The sequence below is a fragment of the Salvelinus fontinalis genome, chromosome 9 (genome assembly GCF_029448725.1).
Source record: "Salvelinus fontinalis isolate EN_2023a chromosome 9, ASM2944872v1, whole genome shotgun sequence".
Lineage (NCBI taxonomy): Eukaryota > Metazoa > Chordata > Actinopteri > Salmoniformes > Salmonidae > Salvelinus > Salvelinus fontinalis.
Window position 1 is genome coordinate 43864759 of NC_074673.1, and position 24978 is coordinate 43889736.

At 42.0% G+C, this 24978-nt stretch overlaps 1 protein-coding gene across 1 annotated transcript in view; it reads left to right on the top strand.

Moving 5' to 3' along the window:
* The window catches only part of shisal1b (shisa like 1b), a 61532-nt gene extending 37830 nt beyond the window's left edge, over window positions 1-23702 (top strand). Inside the window, exons 3-5 of the mRNA XM_055934525.1 lie at window positions 7264-7477; window positions 17032-17339; window positions 22539-23702. Coding sequence (XP_055790500.1) covers window positions 7264-7477; window positions 17032-17339; window positions 22539-22543 — 527 coding nt within the window. The 3' untranslated portion in view covers window positions 22544-23702. The remainder of the gene's footprint in view (window positions 1-7263; window positions 7478-17031; window positions 17340-22538) is intronic.
* Window positions 23703-24978: the final 1276 nt, after the last annotated feature.

Below are 24978 nucleotides of genomic sequence, written 5' to 3' on the forward strand. Positions count from 1 at the left end.
ACATGGTAATATTTACGACAGAGTCCTAACCAGATCCAGCTGTTTTCCCTCTAGTAAGGCTCAGACTGCCTTCCCCCTGGCCTGCTTCTCCTTTAAGTCTTGCGTCATTAGAGGACGTTATGGTCCACTTCCAATGCTTAGGTGCTCTGCTTCCTTATTGCCAATTCACCCGCTTTATAACCGCAGACCCCTCCTTTATACCCCTCCTTTAAATAAAGGTTAAATAAATAAAATAACAAATATATCCTGTGGTTTATGAGATCAGCTATAGGATCAGAATACCAGAAATGGATTTTGATGACATGATTTTGGCATAAATTAACTTTTACTTCATCACAATCCCGGATCCGGGAGCACCCCCATCAGTAAAAAAGCTGACTAGCATAGCCTAGCATAGCGTCACAAGTAAATACTAGCATCTAAATATCATTAAATCACAAGTCCAAGACACCAGATGAAAGATACACATCTTGTGAATCCAGCCATCATTTCTGATTTTTAAAATGTTTTACAGGGAAGACACAATATGTATTTCTATTAGCTAACCACGATAGCAAAAGACACAACTTTTTTTCCCACCAATTTTTTCCTGCATAGGTAGCTATCACAATTTCGACCAAATAAAGATATAAATAGCCACTAACCAAGAAACAACTTCATCAGATGACAGTCTGATAACATATTTATTGTATAGCATATGTTTTGTTAGAAAAATTTGCATATTTCAGGTATAAATCATTGTTTACCATTGCAGCCACCATCACAACTCTCACCAAAGCAACTAGAATAACTACAGAGACCAACGTGAATTCCCTAAATACTCATCATAAAACATTTATGAAAAATACACAGCGTACAGCAAATGAAAGACAAAGATCTTGTGAATCCAGCCAATATTTCAGATTTTTTTAAGTGTTTTACAGCGAAAACACAATATAGCATTATATTAGCTTACTACAATAGCCAACCACACAACAGCATTGATTCAAGCCAACAATAGTGATAACGAATAAACCAGCAAAAGATATTAATTTTTTCACTAACCTTCTCAAACTTCTTCAGATGACAGTCCTATAACATCATATTACACAATACATATAGAGTTTGTTCGAAAATGTCCATAATTAGCAGCACAAATCGTGGTTATACAATGAGAATAGTAGCCAAGCTGCCAACAATATGTCGGGAGAAATCTTGGGAGAGGCACCTAATCTAATCAGTAACTAAATTTAAACTTGACTAAAAAATACAGGTTGGACAGCAAATGAAAGATACATTAGTTCTTAATGCAATCGCTGTGTTAGATTTTTAAAATTAACGTTACTACAACATACAGCGTTCGTTAAAGCGAGACCGCACCGAAATTAATGGCGGAATATGAGTTTTACATTTTTCAACAGAACAACGAATTAACATCATAAATAGTTCTTACTTTTTGATGAGCTCCCATCAGAATCTTGGGCAAGTTGTCCTTTTTCCAAAAGAATCGTTGCTCGGTTGTAGATTGTCGTCTTCAACTTTGGAATTAGCAGTAAACATTAGCCATGTGGGCCAGACGTGCCCAACTCACTAGAACGCAGCACAAATAAATACCCGAAAATCGCAATATACTGATATAAACTGATATAACTCTGTTTAAAATAACAACATTATGATGTCTTTAACACCTATATCGAATAAAATCAGAGCCGGATATATCTAAGGGCTATAACGGGAGCTTTCTAGAACGCCATCCTGAGGTCTGTCTTGCGTCATTGCGAAGGAAAGAAAGAGAGGACCCCACGTTGCCAGCCCATTTATAAGGCCTCAGATCTGCCTAGCAACTCCATTTCAATTCTCACTATTTGCTGACATCCAGGGGAAGGTGTATGCAGTGCATCTCAACCAATAGAAGACATGCAAATTAATAAACCGACCTCAGAACAGCCTGCAGATTTCAGATTTCTCACTTCCTCATAGGAAAATTGCTCCAACTCGAGTTCTGTTTTACTCACAGATATAATTCAAACAGTTTTAGAAACTAGAGAGTGTTTTCTATCCAATAGTAATAATAATATGCATATTGTACGAGCAAGAATTGAGTACGAGGCAGTTTAATTTGGGAACGAAATTATTACAAAGTGCAAACAGCACCCCCTATTGAGAAAAGGTTTTTAAACTGTCTTTTAAATGTCCTTTTGGGATTTATATGTGACCTTTATGAGTGACTGATTTGATTTGTATATGTCTTACATAACTAGGATTTTGATATAGTTTTGATATGCTTTTAGAAAATGTACATGAACATATTGTTTTTTTGTGAAATGAGAAGTGTATTTCTGATTTGAGTGCTGGCAAAAGTGCTATTTCAGAAACTTGAGAGACCTACGTCTAGTTGTGAGAGATTAGTTAACAGATAAAGAAGGGTAATAAAATGAGACCGAAGAAAATGTACTGTTATCAAATCAAATCGGGGGGTAGAAGTAATTTGTCCAGCGGCAATTTTTATAAATTGTTCAGCAGTCTAATGGCTTGGGGGTAGAAGCTGTTGAGGAGCCTTTTGGTCCTAGACTTGATGCTCCAGTACCGCTTGCCGTGCGGGAGCAGAGAAAACAGACTATAACTGGAGTGACTGGAGTCTCTAACAATTTTATGGGCCTTCCTCTGACACCGCATATTATATAGGTCCTGGATTGCAGGAAGCTTGGCCCCAGTGATGTGCTGGGCCGTTCGCACCTCCCTCTTTAGCGCCTTACGGTCAGATGCCAAACAGTTGCCATACCAGGCGGTGATGCAACCGGTCAGGATGCTCTCGATGGTGCAGCTGTAGAACCTTTAGAGGATCTGGGGACTTATGCGAAATCTTATCAGTCTCCTGAGGGGGAAAAGGTTTTGTCGTGCGCTCTTCACAACCGTCTTGGTATGTTTGGACCATGATAGTAAATTGGTGATGTGGACACCGAGGAACTTGAAACTCTCGACCCACTCCACTACAGCCCCGTCAATGTTAATGGGGGCCTGTTGGGTCCGCCTATTCCTGTAGTCCACTATCAGCTCCTTTGTCTTGGTCACATTGAAGGAGAGGTTTTTGTTCTGGCACCACACTGCCAGTTCTCTGACCACCTCCCTATAGGCTGTCTCATCGTTGTCGGTGATCAGGCCTACCACTGTCGTGTCGTCAGCAAACTTAATGATGGTGTTGAAGTCGTGTTGGGCCATGCAGTCGTGGGTAAACAGGGAATACAGGAGGGGACTAAGTACACACTCCTGAGGGGCCCCAGTGTTAAGGATCAGTGTGGCAGATGTGTTGTTGCCTACTTTTACCACCTGGGAGTGGCCCGTCAGGAAGTCAAGGATCCAGTTGCAGAGGGAGGTGTTCAGTCCCAGAGTCCTTAGCTTAGTGATGAGCTTCGTGGGCACTATGGACTTGAACGCTGAGTTATAGTCAATGATCAGCCTTCTCACATAGGTGTTCCTCTTGTCCAGGTGAGAAAGGGCAGTGTGGTGTGCGATTGAGATTGCGTCATCTGTGGATCTGTTGAGGCGGTATGAGAATTGAAGTAGGTCTAGGGTGTCCGGGAGGATGCTGTTAATGTGAGCCATGACCAGCCTTTCAAAGCACTTCATGGCTACCGACATGAGCGCCATGGGGCGGTAATCATTTAGGCAGGTTACCATCACTTCCTTGGACACAGGGACTATGGTGGTCTGCTTGAAACATGTAGTAATTACAGACTCGGTCAGGGAGAGGTTGAAAATATCAGTGAAGACACTTGACAGTTGGTCCGCACATTCTTTGAGTACACGTCCTGGTAATCCGTTTGGCCCAGCGGCTTTGTGAATTTTGACCTGTTTAAAGGTTTTGTTCACATCAGCTACCGAGAGCATTATCACACAGTCATCCAGAACAGCTGGTGCTCTCGTGCGTGCTTCAGTGTTGCTTCCCTCTAAGCGAGCATACAAGGCATTTAGCTCATCTGGTAGGCTCGCATCACTGGGCAGCTCGCGTCTGGGTTTCCTTTTGTACTCTGTAAAAGTTTTCAAGCCCTGCCACATCCGACGAGCATCAGAGCTGGTGTAGTAGGATTCATTCTTAATCCTGTATTGACACTTTACTTGTTTGTTCGTTCGTCTGAGGGCATAGCGGGATTTCTTATAAGCGTCCTGATTAGTCTCCCGCTCCTTGAAAGCGGAAGCTCTAGCCTTTAGCTCGATGCGGATGTTGCCTGTAATCCATGGCTTCTGGTTGGGATATGTACGTACAGTCACTGTGGGGACGACATCATCGATGCACTTATTGATGAAGCCGATGACTGAGGTGGTGGATTCCTCATTGCCATTGGATGAATCCCGGAACATATTCCAGTCTGTGCTAGCGAAACAGTCCTGTAGTGTAGCATCCGTGTCATCTGACCACTTCCGTATTGACCGAGTCACTGGTACTTTCTGCTTTAGTTTTTGCTTGTAAGCAGGAATCAGGAGGATAGAATTAGGGTCAGATTTGCCAAATGGAGGGTGAGGGAGAGCTTTGTATGCATCTCTGTGTGTGGAGTAAAGGTGGTCTAGGATTTTACCCCCCTGGATGCACATGTGACATGCTGGTAAAAATTTGGTAAAACTGATTTAAGTTTGCCTGCAATAACGTCCCCAGCCACTAGGAGTGCCACTTCTGGGTGAGCATTTTCTTCTTTGCTTATGGCCTTATAGAGTTGGTTGAGAGCGGTCTTAGTGCCAGCTTCATTCTGTGGTGGTAAATAGACAGCCACGAATAATACAGATGAGAACTCTCTTGGTAGATAGTGTGGTCTACAGCTTCTCATAAGGTACTCTACCTCATGCGAGAATTACCTTGAGACTTCTGTAATATTAGACATTGCGCACCAGCTGTTATTGACAAAAAGACACGTCTTATTCGTCTTATCAGAGGTAGCATCTCTGTTCTGCCAGTGCATGGAAAATCCCACTAGCTCTATAATGTCCGTATCTTCGCTCAGCCACGTCTCGGTGAAACATAAGATGTTACAGTTTTTAATATCTCGTTGGTAGGATAATCTTAGGAGTAGGTCATCAATTTTATTTTCCAATGATTGCACGTTAGCAAGAAGAATGGAAGGCATTGGGAGTTTACTCGTTTGCCTCAGGATTCTCAGAAGGATCCTCGATCTGCGTCCCCTTTTTCTTTTCTTTTTTTTCCCTTTTTCGGCGTCTTTTCTTCACGCAAAAGGCGTTGATCTGGGCCTGTTCCAGTGAAAGCGGGATATCCTTCTCATCGGACTCGTTAAAGGAAAAAGTTTCTTCCAGTCCGCTGTGAGTAATTGCTTTTCTGATGTCCAGAAGTTATTTACGGTCACAAGAGACAGTAGCAGCAACATTATGTACACAATAAGTTAAATAATAAGTTACACAAAATGCAAAAAAATAACATCAGCCATGTTCTTTGGCGCCATCTTAACTACTGTTATGAATGTTTACCAGCGTGCATCCATCTGAGTGAGAGCGTCTCTCCATACTATTAAACCTCAAGCTTCCTCACTCCTCATTCTACTTCCCTGTTCAGCATGGACACAGAAGCCTGAAAATTTGGGAGAGTCGGAGGGACGCCAATTCAAGCTATTTAGCCAATAAGCCAGCCAGTCAGCCAGTCATTCAGACGGCCCTGAGTGAAGCACTGTCCCAAGCTCATTAGACCTGAGAGTGTTCTCCTCTTTCAAATGGCCAATATGTCCCTGATTGGCCTGCTCGGTCTACATGGGATTAGAAAATACTTTTACCATCATTGGCAGAAATATATAATAACCCCCTCCCTCCCCTTCCCCCCTCTAACTAAATCCCAGAAGGAACATTATTTTCCTTCTTAGCAGTGCAATTGTCTTGGCTCCATCGTGGAGAGGAAGAGCTCATAGTCTTAATACAGAGACATCACCTTGTTCCAGTTCTAGTCCTCTGTCATTGTTTCTACAGGCAACACTCATTCCATATTGCTAGAAGGGCAATCTATCCCCAGCTATGGTATGGCGGACGTTTTTACCTCATGTTATCAACGGTAATAAAATGCGAAAGGATGCCAAATTGCCAGACCTGATTGGTTTTGATGGTGTCTGTCTAACAAGTAGTTTTGTTTTGGTCCACAGTGACATATGAGACAACTGTGATGAGCCCTGTAAATCTACACTCATTATCTCTGCTCTGTTGCTCTGACATATAGGTAATTGGTGATCAGCTACAATGAGTCCAGGCTACCAAATGATGTTTCCATGACTCCCATCACAGAGAAACCCCTCTCTGGTTGCCAGATTCAGAGATTTTGCATAATTTGCACCACAATAGAAATCACAAGCTAAATAATCTTCGATATATATAATTTTAATTATTATTATAGAATTTTCCTTTTTTCAGGTCAACATCATAAACAAATTGTAGATATGTGCATACATTTGAATTCTAAAATGAAACAAGGTAGCATGAAATATGGCCAACAAACACCAAAACAAAACAAAAACATGCAAAACAATAAGGATGATAACATTCCCTTTCAGTTCTCTGCTCTTAATTTTTCATTACTTAATTTTTTTTTTAAATTAAATTAAATAACCTTACTATTTTTCTTACATGCCTTTAATAATTTGACTGTCGCAAAATGTGTGGCTGTAGTATGTAAAATATCAATACTACCAGAGTATAGAGGCCATACAACACCATTATTATTTTATACAAGAAAGCGACCAGGGTCCGGTTGACCCGTAGATTCATTTAATTATTGTATTGAGACGTCTTAGGGTATCTGCAAGATTAGGGGAAGAGATAGCAAAAAGAGCTCCCATATTGTATAGAAATCGCCTTCCTTGTTCCTAAATATAGCACAATTTTTTTTCTCCAGTGGAAAAGTTTTAAAGGTCCCACAATACCACTGATTTATTGTTGATGGCTGGTCTTTTATCCAGTTAAGGAGAAGGCATTTGCTTGTCACAAAGAGTAATTTTTTAAGAAGTATTGAGCTGTGCTAAGGTAAGTGAGGGCCTGTTCCCGACAACACCCAAAACAAATAGCCATGGGTCCATTCTTATAGAATACATGAACATGTCCTCCAGCTCCATTTTGAAATTTGCCCAGAACATTTTAATGAATGGGCAAGTCCAAAACAGGCAAGCTGAATCATGATGGTCTCAATCACTATAATCCATTTATCAGATTTGTAAAGTAATTCTTGAAAATATTTTACCTCACAGGAGTGCTTGCCAAGAAGACAGTACCTTCATCCTCCGACTGTCTTTCTCTTCTCCACAGCTCTATCAGCTCATTTCAGAGTGTGTGAACCATACTCCGACCACAAGGGGCGCTATCACTTTGGTTTCCACTGCCCTCGCCTTTCTGACAACAAGACCTACATGTTCTGCTGTCACCACAACAACACAGCCTTCAAGTACTGCTGCAACGAGACTGAGTTCCAGACGGTCATGCAGGTCAACCTGACTACCGCCACAGACGGCTTCAAACACAAGTGAGTCATATTCAGGTTTTAGTAGTAAATATATAAAGTAGTACTTTTCCTTATCTGTTAGTAAGCTAATTATTGTGATTCTATGATACGGTTTAATGTTATTATAAAATGGTACTGACACTAGCTTGAGTGAATATCTAAAGAACATGTCAAAAGTTTATCTGTAAGGAAACGACCAACAGTTTCATACTCAAGATTTAGACATTTCAAAGACTTTTGCACAGAGAATAAAAAAGAGAATAAAAGCCCTGGCCTTTAAATGTTAGTGATTGATAAGCTGTTGGCTCCCTCGACAATATCCCACTCATTGACACCATTTGCCTGGTGCTCAAAGGGCACGTTGACATTGATCTTCTCCTACTGTATAGAGAGAATCACAACCAAAGTAAAAGAGCTGAAGCTTTGTTACTGAGTGTGTGAGTGGGCTGCAGGCGGATGCCATCTCTCAGCAGAGATGGATATTGTACTTGAGTGTATTGTCTTATACTATACTATTAAAAACAAAACATATTTTTTAAGTGAGAGGTAGGCATTGGTCAGAAGCCAAAAAAAGTGAATTCACATGAGCACCACAATAAGTACTTCACCCATGCTCTACCAAGGTTTTCCAACACACAGCTTTGACCTACTACAGTAGCTCTGTTGGTCTATTGTATTTCCAACAATTTGCTTAGGATTCAAACCTTCTCAAAAAGTCCTACTCTTAGAGGAGGTGCTCCCATAATAATGTTATTTGTACTGCATACAAGGTAATGTATTGCATTCTTCCCACCCCAAACAAAACATTATCCACTTCCACTAGCTTTTCAAGCTTTTTTATTATATGAAAGCGAGCTTTGCTTTTATACTTACAACCACCAGGCTTGATTGATTGAGCTGTTTTGTTTTGTAGTAATGTGGTGCTTGCCTGTATTTCCTTGAACTTTTATTTTAGCAATACATTCAATGAAAAATAAATATATTTTTTGACAAATCTAAAAACAGTAGGTGTTGTGTTCAACACAGGCACTCGTATAGATACTGTATAGAGAGTATCTATAGGTCTATAGGTCTGCATTCCTGATTTCTGTAACCGTTAGCTTACCTGTGTAATATTAACATAAACCCAGTTGATTTGTAAACATGGTCCTGTTTTATCAATTGATGTTCTGAACAGTTCATTACCTCTGTCAAATTACTGTGTAGTTCAAATATATGCATGGATTTGTATTTATTTTAGCAATAAAGATGATGACGCTTCAATAATACACATTTACAATAGGCCTATATCTAAAGATACTTATAGCCCAATGTATGTACCTTACCAGTCAAAAGTTTGGACACACCTACTCATTCAATGGTTTTTCTTTATTTTTTATATTTTCTACATTGTAGAATAATAGTGAAGACATCAAAACTATGAAAAAAACATATATGGAATCATGTAGTAACCAAAAAAGTGTTAAACAAATCAAAATCTATTTTAAATTTTAGATTCTTCAGTAGCCATCCTTTGCCTTGATGACAGCTTTGCACAAACTTTTGACTGGTACTGTATATATACATAATAGCAGGACATTTAATAGCAGGACACTGTAAAATCCATTATCCCTCTGAAGAGTATGAATTAAGCTGTTTGAATCAACCTGTCTACACATTATTGGAAGTACAAAAGACCAAAAATAGCTACTGTAGTAGGTCAAAGCTGTGTGCTGGAAAACATTGGTAGAGTGGAGTACGCATTGTGGTGCTCATGTACATTTCCTTTCTTTTTCTGCTTCAGACCAATGCCTACTTCTCACTTAAAACATGTTTTTTTACACTGGACGCTGACTATACATTATAATACAGTAAAACACAGCAATGAAAGTCAAGTAAAAGTACACAATAATGACAAATGGCAACAGGAATAATGTAGATATTAGTTTTTATTTAATATTAACAGGTGATTTTCCAGAGGGAACTGAAAAAACAGAACCCTGTATAAACCAACATGGAGTAAACTGGAGAAAATCCCTGATCTCCTGTAACAAGACACAAAATAACCAACATGGAGTAAACTGGGGAAAAATCCCTGATCTCCTGTAACAAGACACAAAATAACCAACATGGAGTAAACTGGGGAAAAATCCCTGATCTCCTGTAACAAGACACAAAATAACCAACATGGAGTAAACTGGGGAAAAATCCCTGATCTCCTGAACAAGACACAAAATAACCAACATGGAGTAAACTGGGGTAAAATCCCTGATCTCCTGTAACAAGACACAAAATAACCAACATGGAGTAAACTGGGGAAAAATCCCTGATCTCCTGTAACAAGACACAAAATAACCAACATGGAGTAAACTGGGAAAAAATCCCCGATCTCCTGTAACAAGACAATCAAGAAATCTCCTTGAAAATACACAAAATAATCAACATGTACACAATAACTATTTACATGAATATGTACTTTAAAGATTACTGAAGAAGTACTACATTACCTGTAAACAATAGTGAGTTATTACAAAATATACAATTTACAATCAAACAAACATTAATCAGATATAGTAAACTTTATACATACAATTTATGGATGGCCACAATTGCTCTTGAAGATGTATTGGGCTATGCAGACTTTCTTGTTCAAGCCCAGTTCTACCACAACTGATTCAACTATTCAAGGTCTCGATGAACAGCTGAAGTCTTGATGAACAGCTGAGTAGTAGAATCAAGTGTGGTAGCACCGGGATTGAACAAAAATGCCTGCATAACCCTGTGGCTCTTCAATAGCAATTTTGTTAACTCCTGATACACAAACTGTGACAAATTAGACAAATACAAAACACTTTTAAGAATACATATTTATAAATATGACATTAGATAGGTGCTCTAAATCCTTTAGCTACAAATGTTCTGAGTAATGATGTACACGGCTGTCCAGCTCCAGTAAAAGAGCACACATTCCCAGATGTATAAATGGCAGTATAAATATGAAAACATTTGGGAGTACTCACAGATTTGGAACAGAACATACATAAGTGCTACTGACAGTGTTGGATGTCCTGTAGCATAAATTGTTTGTCAGCGTCTCAAATGACAGAAAGTGGCACCTGAAAAGGAGAAAACGTTTCAACTTGTGCTACTTATCGCATGCATTTGTACCGTAGGGATGGCGTGCATCTGATGGATGAGGGCAACAGATGCTTTCCTAGAGAGTTGGTTCTCTCCTCCGTAGTACCAAGACCCGCGCACTAATACTAGTGCACGCCACACTCCCTGTTCCTTGCCACTCAGCGATGCCCAACAAACCCAAAGGCTCTTTTAAGACAGACCTAATCAATTAAAATACGCACACACCGTGCACGCGTGTGTGCGTGCGCCAGTGTGTGTGCCGGGAAAGGGAGGGGGGTGTCAAACTACAGTATACACGAAAGAGAATGGTCAAAATATCCCCTCTAGTAGGCAAATCCAGGATCTTAAAATCGCAGGGCAGTGACGCTAAAAGTTATGATACCAACCCTGTTATAGATACATCAACTAGACACTCTATTTAAATGGACAGTCTGGTGATGACAGCACCTGTTATAGATACGTCAACTAGACACTCTATTTAAATGGACAGTCTGGTGATGACAGCACCTGTTATAGATACGTCAACTAGACACTCTATTTAAATGGACAGTCTGGTGATGACAGCACCTGTTATAGATACGTCAACTAGACACTCTATTTAAATGGACAGTCTGGTGATGACAGCACCTGTTATAGATACGTCAACTAGACACTCTATTTAAATGGACAGTCTGGTGATGACAGCACCTGTTATAGATACGTCAACTAGACACTCTATTTAAATGGACAGTCTGGTGATGACAGCACCTGTTTGTTCCAAAAAGTTTTTGTTCATTCTGTACTGATTTATTTATTTCTCTTGCTTGGTCTTTAAGAGTCTATTGACGCACCCGTGCTTCAATCTAAGTAACTTAATAAAAGAATCCCCAGCAAAATCCATCATTTTAAACTAGAGATATCTGTTTTTTTTCATGGGCTGCATCTCAATCAACCACATCTGCATGTGTCGGCCTTACCTATCTGCGGTGGAAGGTGGCCAAGCTACAGTGATGTTTGTCAAACCATGAGACAGAAAATCTGTCTTCACGGGAAAACGTCTGTAGTGTCCGAACGGTTTTGAACTATAAAATAACATAACCACTCTATGGAAAAATGTGATGTTTTGCTCTACGACCCCCACAAGTGTCATGGGACTCATCTGAAGCGAACCCATACAAATGAATGGGACTATGGAGGTAGTTTTGTGCCAACAAAAATAAGGGGTTAAATAATTGACCAAAAAAACTAAACTATATCCTGAGCTTTCTTATATCTCCTAGATATAGGACAGACCATAGCTGCAAGAAGTAGTTTGGGGGTGGGGGTGCTGCAGAATTGTTTTTGCCCCCACTGAAGGAGGCAGTAACGGCTAATACAGGACTAGTAAAGGCCCAGTGAAAAGAAATGTCACAAAATGTATTTGAGCGTTTACCAGCGTTTGTAACTTGAGTCTGATATTTTTCTGTACAAAACAGTTAATATGATAATAATTGTGGAATATAAATATACTTGTTTGATACAGTTGAGGTTGGAAGTTTACATACACCTTAGCCAAATACATTTAAACTCAGTTTTCACAATTCCTGACATTTTATCAGAGTAAAAATGTCCTGTCTTAGGTCAGTTAGGATCACCACTTTATTTTAAGAATGTGAAATGTAAGAATAATAGTAGAGAGAATTATTTATTTCAGCTTTTATTTCTTTCATCACGTTCCCAGTGGGTCAGAAGTTTACATATACTCAATTAGTATTTGGTAGCATTGCCTTTAAATTGTTTAACTTGGGTCAAACGTTTCGGGTAGCCTTCCACAAGCTTTCCACAATAAGTTGGGTGAATTTTGGCCCATTCCTCCTGACAGAGCTGTTGTAACTGAGTCAGGTTTGTAGGCCTCCTTGCTCACACATGCTTTTCAGTTCTTCCCACACATTTTCTACAGGATTGAGGTCAGGGCTTTGTGATGGCCACTCCAATACCTTGACTTTGTTGTCCTTAAGCCATTTTGCCACAACTTTGGAAGTATGCTTGGGGTCATTGTCCATTTAGAAGACCCATTTGCAACCAAGATTTAACTTCCTGACTGATGTCTTGAGATGTTTCTTCAATATATCCACATAATTTTGCACCAGTGCACCAGTCCCTCCTGCAGCAAAGCACCCCCACAACATGATGCTGCCACCCACGTGCTTCATGGTTGGGATGGTGTTCTTTGGCTTGCAAGCCTCCCCCTTTTTCCTCCAAACATAACGATGGTCATTATGACCAAACAGTTCTATTTTTGTTTCATCAGACCAGAGGACATTTCTCCAAAAAGTACAGTCTTTGTCCCCATGTGCAGTTGCAAACCGTAGTCTGGCTTTTTTATGGCGGTTTTGGATCAGTGGCTTCTTCCTTGCTGAGCGTCCTTTCAGGTTATGTCGATATAGGACTCGTTTTACTGTGACTATAGATACTTTTGTACCTGTTTCCTCCAGCATCTTCACAAGGTCCTTTGCTGTTGTTCTGGGATTGATTTGCACTTTTTGCACCAAAGTACGTTCATCAACGCGTCTCCTTCCTGAGCGGTATGGCGCCTGCGTGGTCCCATGGTGTTTATACTTGCGTACTATTGTTTGTACAGATGAACGTGGTACCTCCAGGCGTTTGGAAATTGCTCCCAAGGATGAACCAGAAAATTCAATTATTTTTCTGAGGTCTTGGCTGATTTCTTTTGATTTTCCTATGATGTTAAGCAAAGAGGCACTGAGTTTGAAGGTAGGCCTTTAAATACATCCACAGGTACACCTCCAATTGACCCAAATTATGTCAATTAGCCTGTCAGAAGCTTCTAAAGCATGACATCATTTTCTGGAATTTTCCAAGCTGTTTAAAGGCACAGTCAACTTGGTGTATGTAAACACCTGACCCACTGGAATTGTGATACAGTGAATTATAAGTTAAATAATCTGTCTATAAACAATTGTTGGAAAAATTGCTTGTGTCATGCACAAAGTAGATGTCCTAACCGACTTGCCAAAACTATAGTTTGTTAACAAGAAATTTGTGGAGTGGTTGAAAAATGAGTTTTAATGACTACAACCTAAGTGTATGTAAACTTCCGACTTCAACTGTATATGTTTTAAAGTTTCTTGAAATAATTTGTAAATGCAACTTATTTCTATGTGAAAACTGAAATGGTCTATTCGTTCCTTTTCCATTTTAGTAGACATTCTTATCTAGAGCAACTTACAGGAGTGAGTGAATACATTTTCATACTTTTTTATACTGGTCCCCTGTGGGAATCGAACGCACAACCGTAGCATTGCAGTAGTAAAGGCCAAATTCAATATTTTATCCCAAAATAATTCAATTTGTTAGCTTAGTCGACCCCACCTCCCAACGGCTTAGACCTTTAGAGGTAAAAAAAAAGAACGTCTAAAACCGGTCGCGCAAGCAAATGATCATTATGATGTTGTTTTACCTGGATGCTTCATGTACAACCTGCACCCCTGCTACATTTTACTGGCAGATGGCGACTTCAGGTTTTCGGGAACACATTGAAAAGTAACTTGACACTGTGTTGATCAGTCAGCGCAAATTTGGATTATAATGACCAGAAGAAAAGTGCATTGACAGGGGAAGGAGCAAACTGAATTAATGCGTAAGGTAAGGGCTAGAATTAGCACTGGATCTCTGGTGTGTGCATGTATTAGAAATTAGCAGCGTGGCAGTTTTTCTAAAGTTCCCAAAGTTTGGTGTATCTAACTACCTATAATAGAAGCCAAGGACATTCGCTAGTTACATTTTTTTGTGCTCTGATTACACGTAAGTGTCCAGGTCAGCAGTTTATTTCAGTTTACTTCAGGTTGCTTCAGTTTACTTCAGGTTGCTTCAGTTTACTTCAGCCGTATGAAAAACCTTCAATAGCTAGCTACCTACCTTTCGCTTCTCATCCAACTGGTGTAAGTTAGCTAACTACAGCTGCTAGCCTTCTACTAGCTAGCGATTTATGTTGAGTAAGAACCACGGTTCGGCTAAAAATATGTTAGCATTTGTAGCACATCGCTGGCTTTTATTGGCCAGAAATGTGCACATGAGAGCAGTAAATTGTGAATTGAATTTAAAAACGGATGCGCCTACAAACGTATTCAGTCCAAATGGATCTAAGTCTAATGGTCCTGGCCTCCCGAGTGGTGCAGTGATCTAAGGCAGTGCTTGAGGCGTCACTACAGCCCTGGGTTCGATCCCAGGCTGTGTTACAGCCGACCGTGACTGGGGGACCGATGAGGCAGTGCACAATTGGCCCAGCATCATCCAGGTTAGGGGAGGGTTTGGCCGGCCAGGATTTCCATGTCCCATGGCGCTCTATCGACTCCTTGTTGCGGGCCTAGCGCCTGCAAGATGACTTCGGTCGCCAGTTGTATGGTGTTTCCTCCAACACATTGGTGCAGCTGGCTTCCGGGCTAAGCGAGCAGTGTGTCAAGAAGCAGAGCGGCTTGGCAGCGTCGTGTTTCGGAGGACGCATGGCTCTTGACTTTCGCCTCTCCCGATTCCATATGAAAAAGGGGTAAAAGTACACAAAAAAAAAAAATAATAATAAGGTCACCTTATGTGCGATGTAGCCTCGTTTTAATTGGACGTCTGGAATTTGAGCTAGGTTTAGGAAAAAATGTGTTTAACGACCATAATGCTAATGACACATCAAACATCCGGTATAGTGGTTCTTGGTAACCGCTGGATGAATCATGACGATAAGCGGGGAGGGTGTTGTGTACCTCCGATCAAGTTGATTTGACGGTAGAGATACTTGGTTTACATATGATGGTAGGGCGATATGAATTTAACATTGAGCTTCAACCAATGCACACTATATATAATATACTACAACACACTACACTAATATAAGTAGATACACTAATATAGATAGACTTGAAGACACATCTCTATGGAGACCGACAGCTCTGTCTCCAGCAATCGAGTGGAACTCAGGAAGAGAAGAGACATCCCATAGTGTGTATAGGAGCACCGTATGAGGACACTGACAGACAGAAACACAGACTCTGTCAGAGCTCTCGCTCTTATTCTGTCTGTCTCTCTCCTCTAATACCCTGTCAGCGGGGTGCTCTCTCAGACCAGTTACACATGCCCTTCGGCAGGCCAGGATATTTCATCTAGTGGCTGATGGGAGGCCATTTCCTCCTCCTCCCCTCTGGACTGCAGAGTTGAAGTGGTGATATTTACCACTGGCCTCAGATTCAACTGGCCATAGCTCTGTGTCTGGGACTCTGAGCATCATGGCTAAAGTTTGACGGGCATGAGAGTGTTAATAGGCTATTCTATTACTGCGGGCAGTGATTGGACCAGTCACTGGCATTAGCAAATTATTACTTTATGTGTATCTGTTAGGAAATTCTTTGTGTCTGTGTCATGATCAGTCTCAGCTATTTGTCCTTTCATTTTGGCTTGTTTAACATTGTCTAACGTTTGTTTCTGACGGCTGTCCAAACAGTTGGGTTTGCTTACTCTAAGGTTAAATCAAACGCACTGCTGGAAGGGTGCCCTGCTGCTCTTAAATAGACAAATGTACACATCACCACAGACTAAACCATGCAAACAGCTATATGTCAGCTATATGTCACACAGGCACAGGGGAGGTGAGGAGAGGTAAACAGGGTTTTCATATGGGTTTGAGTGCAGTTATTATGTGAGTGCAGTAGTTATTTCTCTAATGCACAGCTCTGTTCCATTAAAAAAAAAGAAATCAGCATATAAAGACATTTATTACAAGTGTCATTCATAACGCTGTTCAGCGAGGTATTATCACGCTTTAAGGTATGACCGAGGTGCAGACAGTGTTGAAGAAACTAAAGTGTATTCTTTAAAACAGGGGCAGGCAAACAGGTCAAGGCAGGTAGGGGTCAATGTAAGGCTCCGGAACAGCATGCAGGCTCAGGTCAGGCAGGAAAGGTAAAAACCGGGAAACTAGAAAACAGGGACTATAGGAAAGACAGGAGCCAGGGAAAACGCTGGTAGGTTTGAACAAACAAAACGAATTGGCAGAAAACACAGGTAAAAGTACCCGGGGGAAGATGGGTGACACCTGGAGGGGGGTGGAGACGAGCACAAGGACAGGTGAAACAGATCAGGGCGTGACAGGTTACTGTAATTGGAAACTATTTGCAGACATTTACCGTACAGGTGATTTATGGAGCGGAGCGTGAATCTGAAGAAGGTGCTAATGGGGACCACATAAATCCTTATGGAGTGTGAAATGCATTAATAAATGTGTTGGGATGAAAAACTGGGACCAACGTTTGAAGAGCGAGATATATTAAGATGGATAGGCAATTAGAATCACCCTTTACATCTCAGTAACACTTTCTTAAACATAATATATGTTTACCAAAAATATGCTTAAAATGCATACAAAAAGGTGAATAGATATAATTATATATTATGCCATTCTCACTTTCTCTATTTCCCCTATCGCTCCCACACAGTAACTATACAGCCCTGGTAGGAGTGTGGATCTATGGCTTCTTCGTCATGGTGCTGCTAGCCTTGGACTTCCTCTACTACTCGGCCATGAACTATGAGCTGTGCAGAGTATACCTGGAGAAGTGGGGTCTGGGTGGGCGCTGGCTGAAGAAAGCCAGGAGCCAGTGGCACCAGCCAGTCCCAGGAGAGGAGACTGAGACCCAAGCACAGACCCAGGGTCACCCCATGGCCCTCAGCCACCAGCACCCCAGACACAGCCTCAGAGGAGAGGACCAGAGCCCCACGAACCCTAGCACGCCCCCACCGTCTGGTGAGTCACTCTGTCGCCAGCATTCAGTGGATGTCCACTCAGACTCATTGTGTATTATATACATGGCTACACTATTACATTGTACTGTAAGGACATAGAGTTGTCAGGGTCAGGACACTAACACATTCAAGTGCCAAATGTTTCTGCGTTATTTTGCTGGAAGGCATAGATGGGGCAGAGAGGACAATTGCTGATGATCTCATTCTGAACAGCAAAAGCACAAGGGAGCCTATCGTATTCTCCCTCGGGGTTCATCACCTTACGTTGTCTCATCCTCATTACGTCTTGTAGAACGGTACGATGTTGCTAAGGGAAAGTTACCATAGCAGTCCATCAGAGCAACATGTCTCCAAAAGGAGAGGTTTGGTATCTCCAGCAGCAGTCCTTCCTCCCCCATCAGCTGCGTAGGCTGACAGGGAATCTGAACCACTGAGCCTCCCCACACACTCACGTACTCACCTGCTGTAACCTTTCCCGCAAACACACACGCGTATGTAGATGTACACACACACACACACACACACACACACACACACACACACACACACACACACACACACACACACACACACACACACACACACACACACACACACACACACACACCTACCTGTCCCCCCCACTCACACAGACACACACACACGTTTGTGCCATCTCTTCCCACACACACTCCTATGCTCTCTCCATTTCTCCCCCCACACACACGCAAGGACCTGCTCGATACCGTACACTCGCACCACATGACCCTTCAGTCACTCGCACCACTCGGAGAGAGGAGGAAAGTGAGAGACACCCTAAATACTGTAGTAGCTATGGGACACACATCAAGCCTTGACACACATATCTAGCATCAAAGCATTCAAAGAACAGCTGGATCAAACACCGTCAGAACAACCTAAATCTTTGGCTAAAAACTTAAATTATTCAAATCGATCTCTGTCTCAGATGTTCTCTAGAGGTCCAGGAGATGGCTTATACTCAGACAGTCAGACAGACAGTCAGACAGACAGTCAGACAGACAGACAGACAGTCAGACAGACAGACAGACAGACCTCTGGGCCAAGCCATCTCTCTGACTGTCTATGATAACTTAATGAGGGCAGAGATATGACAAATGGGTTTGTGGCCGTGCCAGACCATGACAGCCAGATTTTGACAAAGACAGAGGAGCTTGGCAGTGGAAGGGGATCCTGGGGCTGTTTTAGTGGTGAATACATGCCTAACTACCACTGGGACATGTCCACAGAGACACATGTCCATAGCACTTGTCCTACTGATGAATATATGCCTAATTAGAACCTGCCATGATCGAGGAGCTCAGATACTATCTGTCCTAGTGGTGAATACATGCTTTAAAGTCCCCATGCAGTCTTTTTAATTGTATTTTTTAAATAATCACTGTATGTCTAATAAATCACTGTGTGTTTATTTCATGAAAATAACTCCAAAATATATTTTTTTCAAATTTATTCCTGAGCCTTTTTTGGCCATTGAAATGCTCAGTCTGATCAAGTGGGCGTTATGAGACAAATGTGAAGACATTTACATACACAGCCCTGATTGGTTGATAGGATGGTCTAATGCCCACCCCCATACCCTGATGAAGGTTCAAACAGCTCTTACTCAGAAATGGCATTATCATAATTTTCACAATTTCAGAGTGTTATATCAACTTCATGGTGTGGAAATATAAAAACAAATAAAACAGGCAAATCAAGTTTAACAGCACTGCCCCTTTAACTACAACATTAGTTCGAGACGTCAGTTCAGTCTGAGAAGTCTCATCAACTTCAGCCAGGGCTACTTGACCCCTACAGGCAACAGCCCAACTTCAGACAAAACATGGGGTCTTTGAAAGTAGATCAGAATTGGGTCAGGAATAAGGTGTTGTAATGGATGATTGATAGTCAGTGCTTTGCATTGTGACTCCATAAGGTTGGTATAGATTGCGTTGAGTTCTTTAACTTCACTATGAGCTTGTTCTGAAAATAAAGACGTATGTCTATTTTATTTAGACATTTGGGCTCCCGAGTGGCGCAGCGGTCTAAGGCACTGCATCTCAGTGCTAGAGGTTTCATTACAGACTCTGGTTCGATTCCAGGCTGTATCACAACCGGCTGTGATTGGGAGTCCCATAAGGCGGCGCACAATTGGCCCAGCGTCGTCCAGGTTAGGGTTTGGTCGGGGTAGGTGTCATAATAAATAAGAATTGGTTCTTATCTGACTTGCCTAGTTAAATAAAATAAAAAATGGAGACTAGACTTACTCTGGCTTAGTCAGCTCGTAGCATGTATGCTTTCTGTAAACATTCATTAGTATGATATTTTCATAATAATGTACAAAGTTTTGAATAAAAAATTATGCTCTCTTCCAAATGACAAAAAACATTGAGATGACAGAGAACAAAGGGTCCGTTTAATCAAAAGCTGTTTTTCTGGGATGAGGTTAAAATAACATTGCTATTGTCTTACACTTTAAACTCTATAACCAGTTGTAACTGAATAGCTTCCAGAATTTGTTGCCCAAACAACACGTCATCATCAGATGGCCTTGAGTTTAGTTGCGAGGGACAGAGCTGTATCACCAGGGTCAGGGAGGATGATGGGTAATGGCTGAGAATTAGACTTGTACTTAGACATATGTTTGTTGGTTGGAGTCTCAGAACTGGGGCATCTCCAATACTTTTTAAAGTAGAAGTATCAGATAATTTCGCTGTATCTACTTCCTCTTGTGGAGGAATTGCAGCCTGGCAAGTGAATGTGTGGGAACACTGTTTGCCATAAGGCTACTTGAGAAGGCTGGTATGTGTGCACAGCCTTAGATCTGTTACGGGCTCTGTGTAGGCGGCCTGGGAATCTGATATTACTTTCTCTCCGTGGATAGATAAATGCCCTTTATAAAACAAATCTGCTTAAACAAATACAGACGGCTTAACCAGGTACTGTGTGTTCTGGCTAAAAAGAAAAGACAACACGCATTGATCAGGAAAAGGAAAAAACAGCCATGTATCTACAGTAATCCGGTGGGTCCAATATAGATAACAGACAAAAAATCCCCTTGTTTAAGTATAACAAAGAATATGAACAGTGGGATCATGGCAGTATCAAGTACGCTCCGAGCACCACGCGATAAAAACACTCGTTGCACAGTAATGAAACGGGATGTCCTACTGACGGTTACAAAGTCTCAGATCGAGTTAAAACGTTTGATTTATTAAGGCCATCTCTCTCTGCCCAGGGGTGGGGTGATACCTCCTAACTCTCTTGATACCCTCTTCACCCCATATCGGATGGACGCCGGACCAGAGAGAGGTCCTGGATTCAGTTTTTTGATGTAGGCAGCCTTCTCTTCTCTATTATTACTGGTGCACTTCACATTCCTCATGTGCCCGTTCTAATACAAACTTAGTATGATGCTTCAGAGCATCATAAAAAAAGAGCTGAAATCCAATATCGTTTAATTCAGGTTTGACAACACAGTAAGGGACGATATGAATGCTCAGGGGTTGGTGTGTAATGTGTCATAAAAAAAAGCGAAAAATCCATTCCCTCTCTACAGTATGTTTGTTGGTGGAATTAACAATACATGAGTGTATGCTGATTTGATGAGTGAGGATATGCCAGCTACAAGAGCATTGACAGTGTGAAAACAGAGTAGGCAGCCAGCAACATTCCATATCATATTAATACTGCATGGTGAAGATCTATCTCTACGGTGATCAACGCCAGGACAACTTGGCATCAGATCACAGCAACCTGGCCAAGCGCTATATACTACACCACCCACCTCCTGGGTGGTGCCTGCCTGCCTACCTGGCTGCTTCAAGAGGCCTGCACAGGTCAGCCAACCAGAGTGGTCCAAACAAGGTGGCATCTGTCATCACATTTACAGGCCCTGACTCAGAGCTGAGCCATCTGCTTGGTTGTCACCTAACAGTCATTTCCAGTCAGGCCTCTGTGACTGAGATATCATATTGGCAAGTCTGTCGCCTGGCAAATGGAGACTGGTTTATGATTCATCAGATGGTCAATGTCTGGTACATTGCTTTGATTGTACTTGACCATATGGCAGAATACACACCTACACCCACAGTACCCGTCTGCTTGCCAGTCTGCCAGAGCAGTGAGTGACACAATAATATCACACAGATACCACTCGCTCATGCCAGATTCTTCCAGAAATATGCTTGATAGCTTCAAACAGCTTTCATATCATTTTCTTTGTCCACAAGTGGCGTGATCAATGCTTGTGTCTATTTCCTGCATATTCACACATTATCTTTGAACCACAACTTTAGCTGAAGTGTTTTGTGTGGTAATGACTGAGTGGTAAATAATTAAATCAAGTGAGGCTGTCCTGTGTTTGCAGGGTTGGGGAGTAACTGATTAAATGTAATTAGTTACATGTAATCTGATTACAAAAAACTATGTAATCAGTTACGTTAACAGCAAAAATGTTGTAATCAGATTACAGATACTTTTGAAAACTAGATTATTACTTCTTGGATTACTTTTAAATTCAGAAAGGATGTTTGCGGGGAATGAATGCATAATGACACCTTTCTGTTTACCCAGTGACATTCAATTCAGCATTGAAAAAAAGCATACGTTTAATAGTTTGTTCCACCTGAGCGAGTCTGACCACAAGACACAGACCACTTTTTGTCTTCTCTAATGCCTCTTAAGGGGTAAGTAATCCAAAAGCAACTGAAAGTAATCAGATTATTTGAGTTGTGTTACTGATGACAATTTTGGGCAGGTAACTGTGACTATAACTATAATGGATTATATTTAGAAGGTAACCTACCTTTCCCTGTGTGTGTGCGCGTGTGTGTGTGTGTGTGTGTGTGTGTGTGTGTAGAGCAGCATGTCCAGGCCCTGTCCAATTAGAGAGTATCACTCTCCATATGGTGGCCTAATTTACATTTAAAAATGCACAACACAACACAGCCTGGTAGAGAGGAATCATCAGGGAGGGGAATGGTTGTTGATTTTTCTTCCTTTCTTCACTTCACTGCAATTAAAAATAGATCACAACAATAACGATGTCATGCCTTTTTCCCCACTGGCCTTGTGCAATACAAACAAGGAGAAGGCTGAGACTACAGTATATGTGGCTGGTTAATTTAGCTGGGTGATGGGTTCCATACTCCTGTTCCAAGGGTTTTAATACTATGTCACTTTCCTTTTTTCCATTCAGACTGAAGCTGCGAGAGGATGAATGGATAGAGCAGCGATGCTGAGCAGAGCACGCCGCAGAAGATAGCACGGCTCCGACACCTGTCTCTGTCTGGCTGGATTATTTACACAGTAACATACCACAGGGTGGCTGTCCCTGCCGGAGCTAGCAGTTAGCTAGCAGGAGCTGCTCACCTCCATTCCTCTAAACACCTCCACCACTGAACCAGCAGAACCAGGCCAAAGGTCAACACTAGACTACTATGAAAGGTCCTGGCGAATGGAGCTGCTGCTACCCAAACACTGTTAAGGAACAGGTCACAGGCACTGAAAGTGATCATGAAGAACCCCTGCATGGGCTGGGGCTGTTCTAAGAGGACGCCAATGGAAACTGAAACCGCAACTGAACAACTGAACAAGGGGGGCTTTGTTTAATGTGTGTGTTTGAGTGTTGACTGTACTTTGTTGCTGTGTGGGGTTAAATTCAGTAGTAGTCAGAAGAGGTAGTGGGTGTATCTCTTGGTGATTTATTTAATGTAGACTAGTCAGGGACTTTTTACGAGTGGTAGACATTCTACACAATTCACCATGATGCTTAGCATCTCTTTGGAGCTAAAATTAGGACATAGACTGGCTCAATCGCTGAGGATAGATTTAATGGGACGGTGAAGTCTATGGAACAGACATACACTGCTCAAAAAAATAAAGGGAACACTTAAACAACACAATGTAACTCCAAGTCAATCACACTTCTGTGAAATCAGACTGTCCACTTAGGAAGCAACACTGATTGACAATAAATTTCACATGCTGTTGTGCAAATGGAATAGACAAAAGGTGGAAATTATAGGCAATTAACAAGACACCCCCAAAAAAGGAGTGATTCTGCAGGTGGTGATCACAGACCACTTCTCAGTTCCTATGCTTCCTGCCTGATGTTTTGGTCACTTTTGAATGCTGGCGGTGCTCTCACTCTAGTGGTAGCATGAGACGGAGTCTACAACCCACACAAGTGGCTCAGGTAGAGCAGTTCATCCAGGATGGCACATCAATGCGAGCTGTGGCAAAAAGGTTTGCTGTGTCTGTCAGCGTAGTGTCCAGAGCATGGAGGCGCTACCAGGAGACAGGCCAGTACATCAGGAGACGTGGAGGAGGCCGTAGGAGGGCAACAACCCAGCAGCAGGACCGCTACCTCCGCCTTTGTGCAAAGAGGTGCACTGCCAGAGCCCTGCAAAATGACCTCCAGCAGGCCACAGATGTGCATGTGTCAGCATATGGTCTCACAAGGGCTCTGAGGATCTCATCTTGGTACCTAATGGCAGTCAGGCTACCTCTGGTGAGCACATGGAGGGCTGTGCGGCCCCACAAAGAAATGCCACCCCACACCATGACTGACCCATCGCCAAACCGGTCATGCTGGAGGATGTTGCAGGCAGCAGAACGTTCTCCACGGCGTCTCCAGACTCTGTCACGTCTGTCACGTGCTCATGTGCTCAGTGTGAACCTGCTTTCATCTGTGAAGAGCACAGGGCACCAGTGGCGAATTTGCCAATCTTGGTGTTCTCTGGCAAATGCCAAACGTCCTGCACGGTGTTGGGCTGTAAGCACAACCCCCACCTGTGGACGTCGGGCCCTCATACCACCATCATGGAGTGTGTTTCTGACCGTTTGAGCAGACACATGCACATTTGTGGCCTGCTGGAGGTCATTTTGCAGGGCGCTGGCAGTGCACCTCCTTGCACGAAGGCGGAGGTAGCGGTCCTGCTGCTGGGTTGTTGCCCTCCTACGGCCTCCTCCACATCTCCTGATGGACTGGCCTGTCTCCTGGTAGCGCCTCCATGCTCTGGACACTACGCTGACAGACACAGCAAACCTTTTTGCCACAGCTCGCATTGATGTGCCATCCTGGTTGAACTGCACTACCTGAGCCACTTGTGTGGGTTGTAGACTCCGTCTCATGCTACCACTAGAGTGAGAGCACCCACGCATTCAAAAGTGACCAAAACATCAGCCAGGAAGCATAGGAACTGAGAAGTGGTCTGTGGTCACCACCTGCAGAATCACTCCTTTATTGAGGGTGTCTTGCTAATTGCCTATAATTTCCACCTTTTGTCAATTTCATTTGTACAATAGCATGTGAAATGTATTGTCAATCAGTGTTGCTTCCTAAGTGGACAGTTTGATTTCACAGATGTGTGATTCACTTGGAGTTACATTGTGTTGTTTAAGTGTTCCCTTTATTTTTTTGAGCAGTGTATTTCAGCATAATGAACCTTTATTGAATACGGTGGCCCCTCCCCTTCAAGTCACCCTGTCAGCCCAGCAATCAGGGAGAGTGGAGTGCTGACAAAATAATCACTTCAGTGGTTCCCACTGAAAGGTGTTACATTGCAAAAAACGTGAAATCTAAGCAAGTCTAAATATCTTCAATTTTTCTTGTTTTTTCAAACCAAGCTAAATGA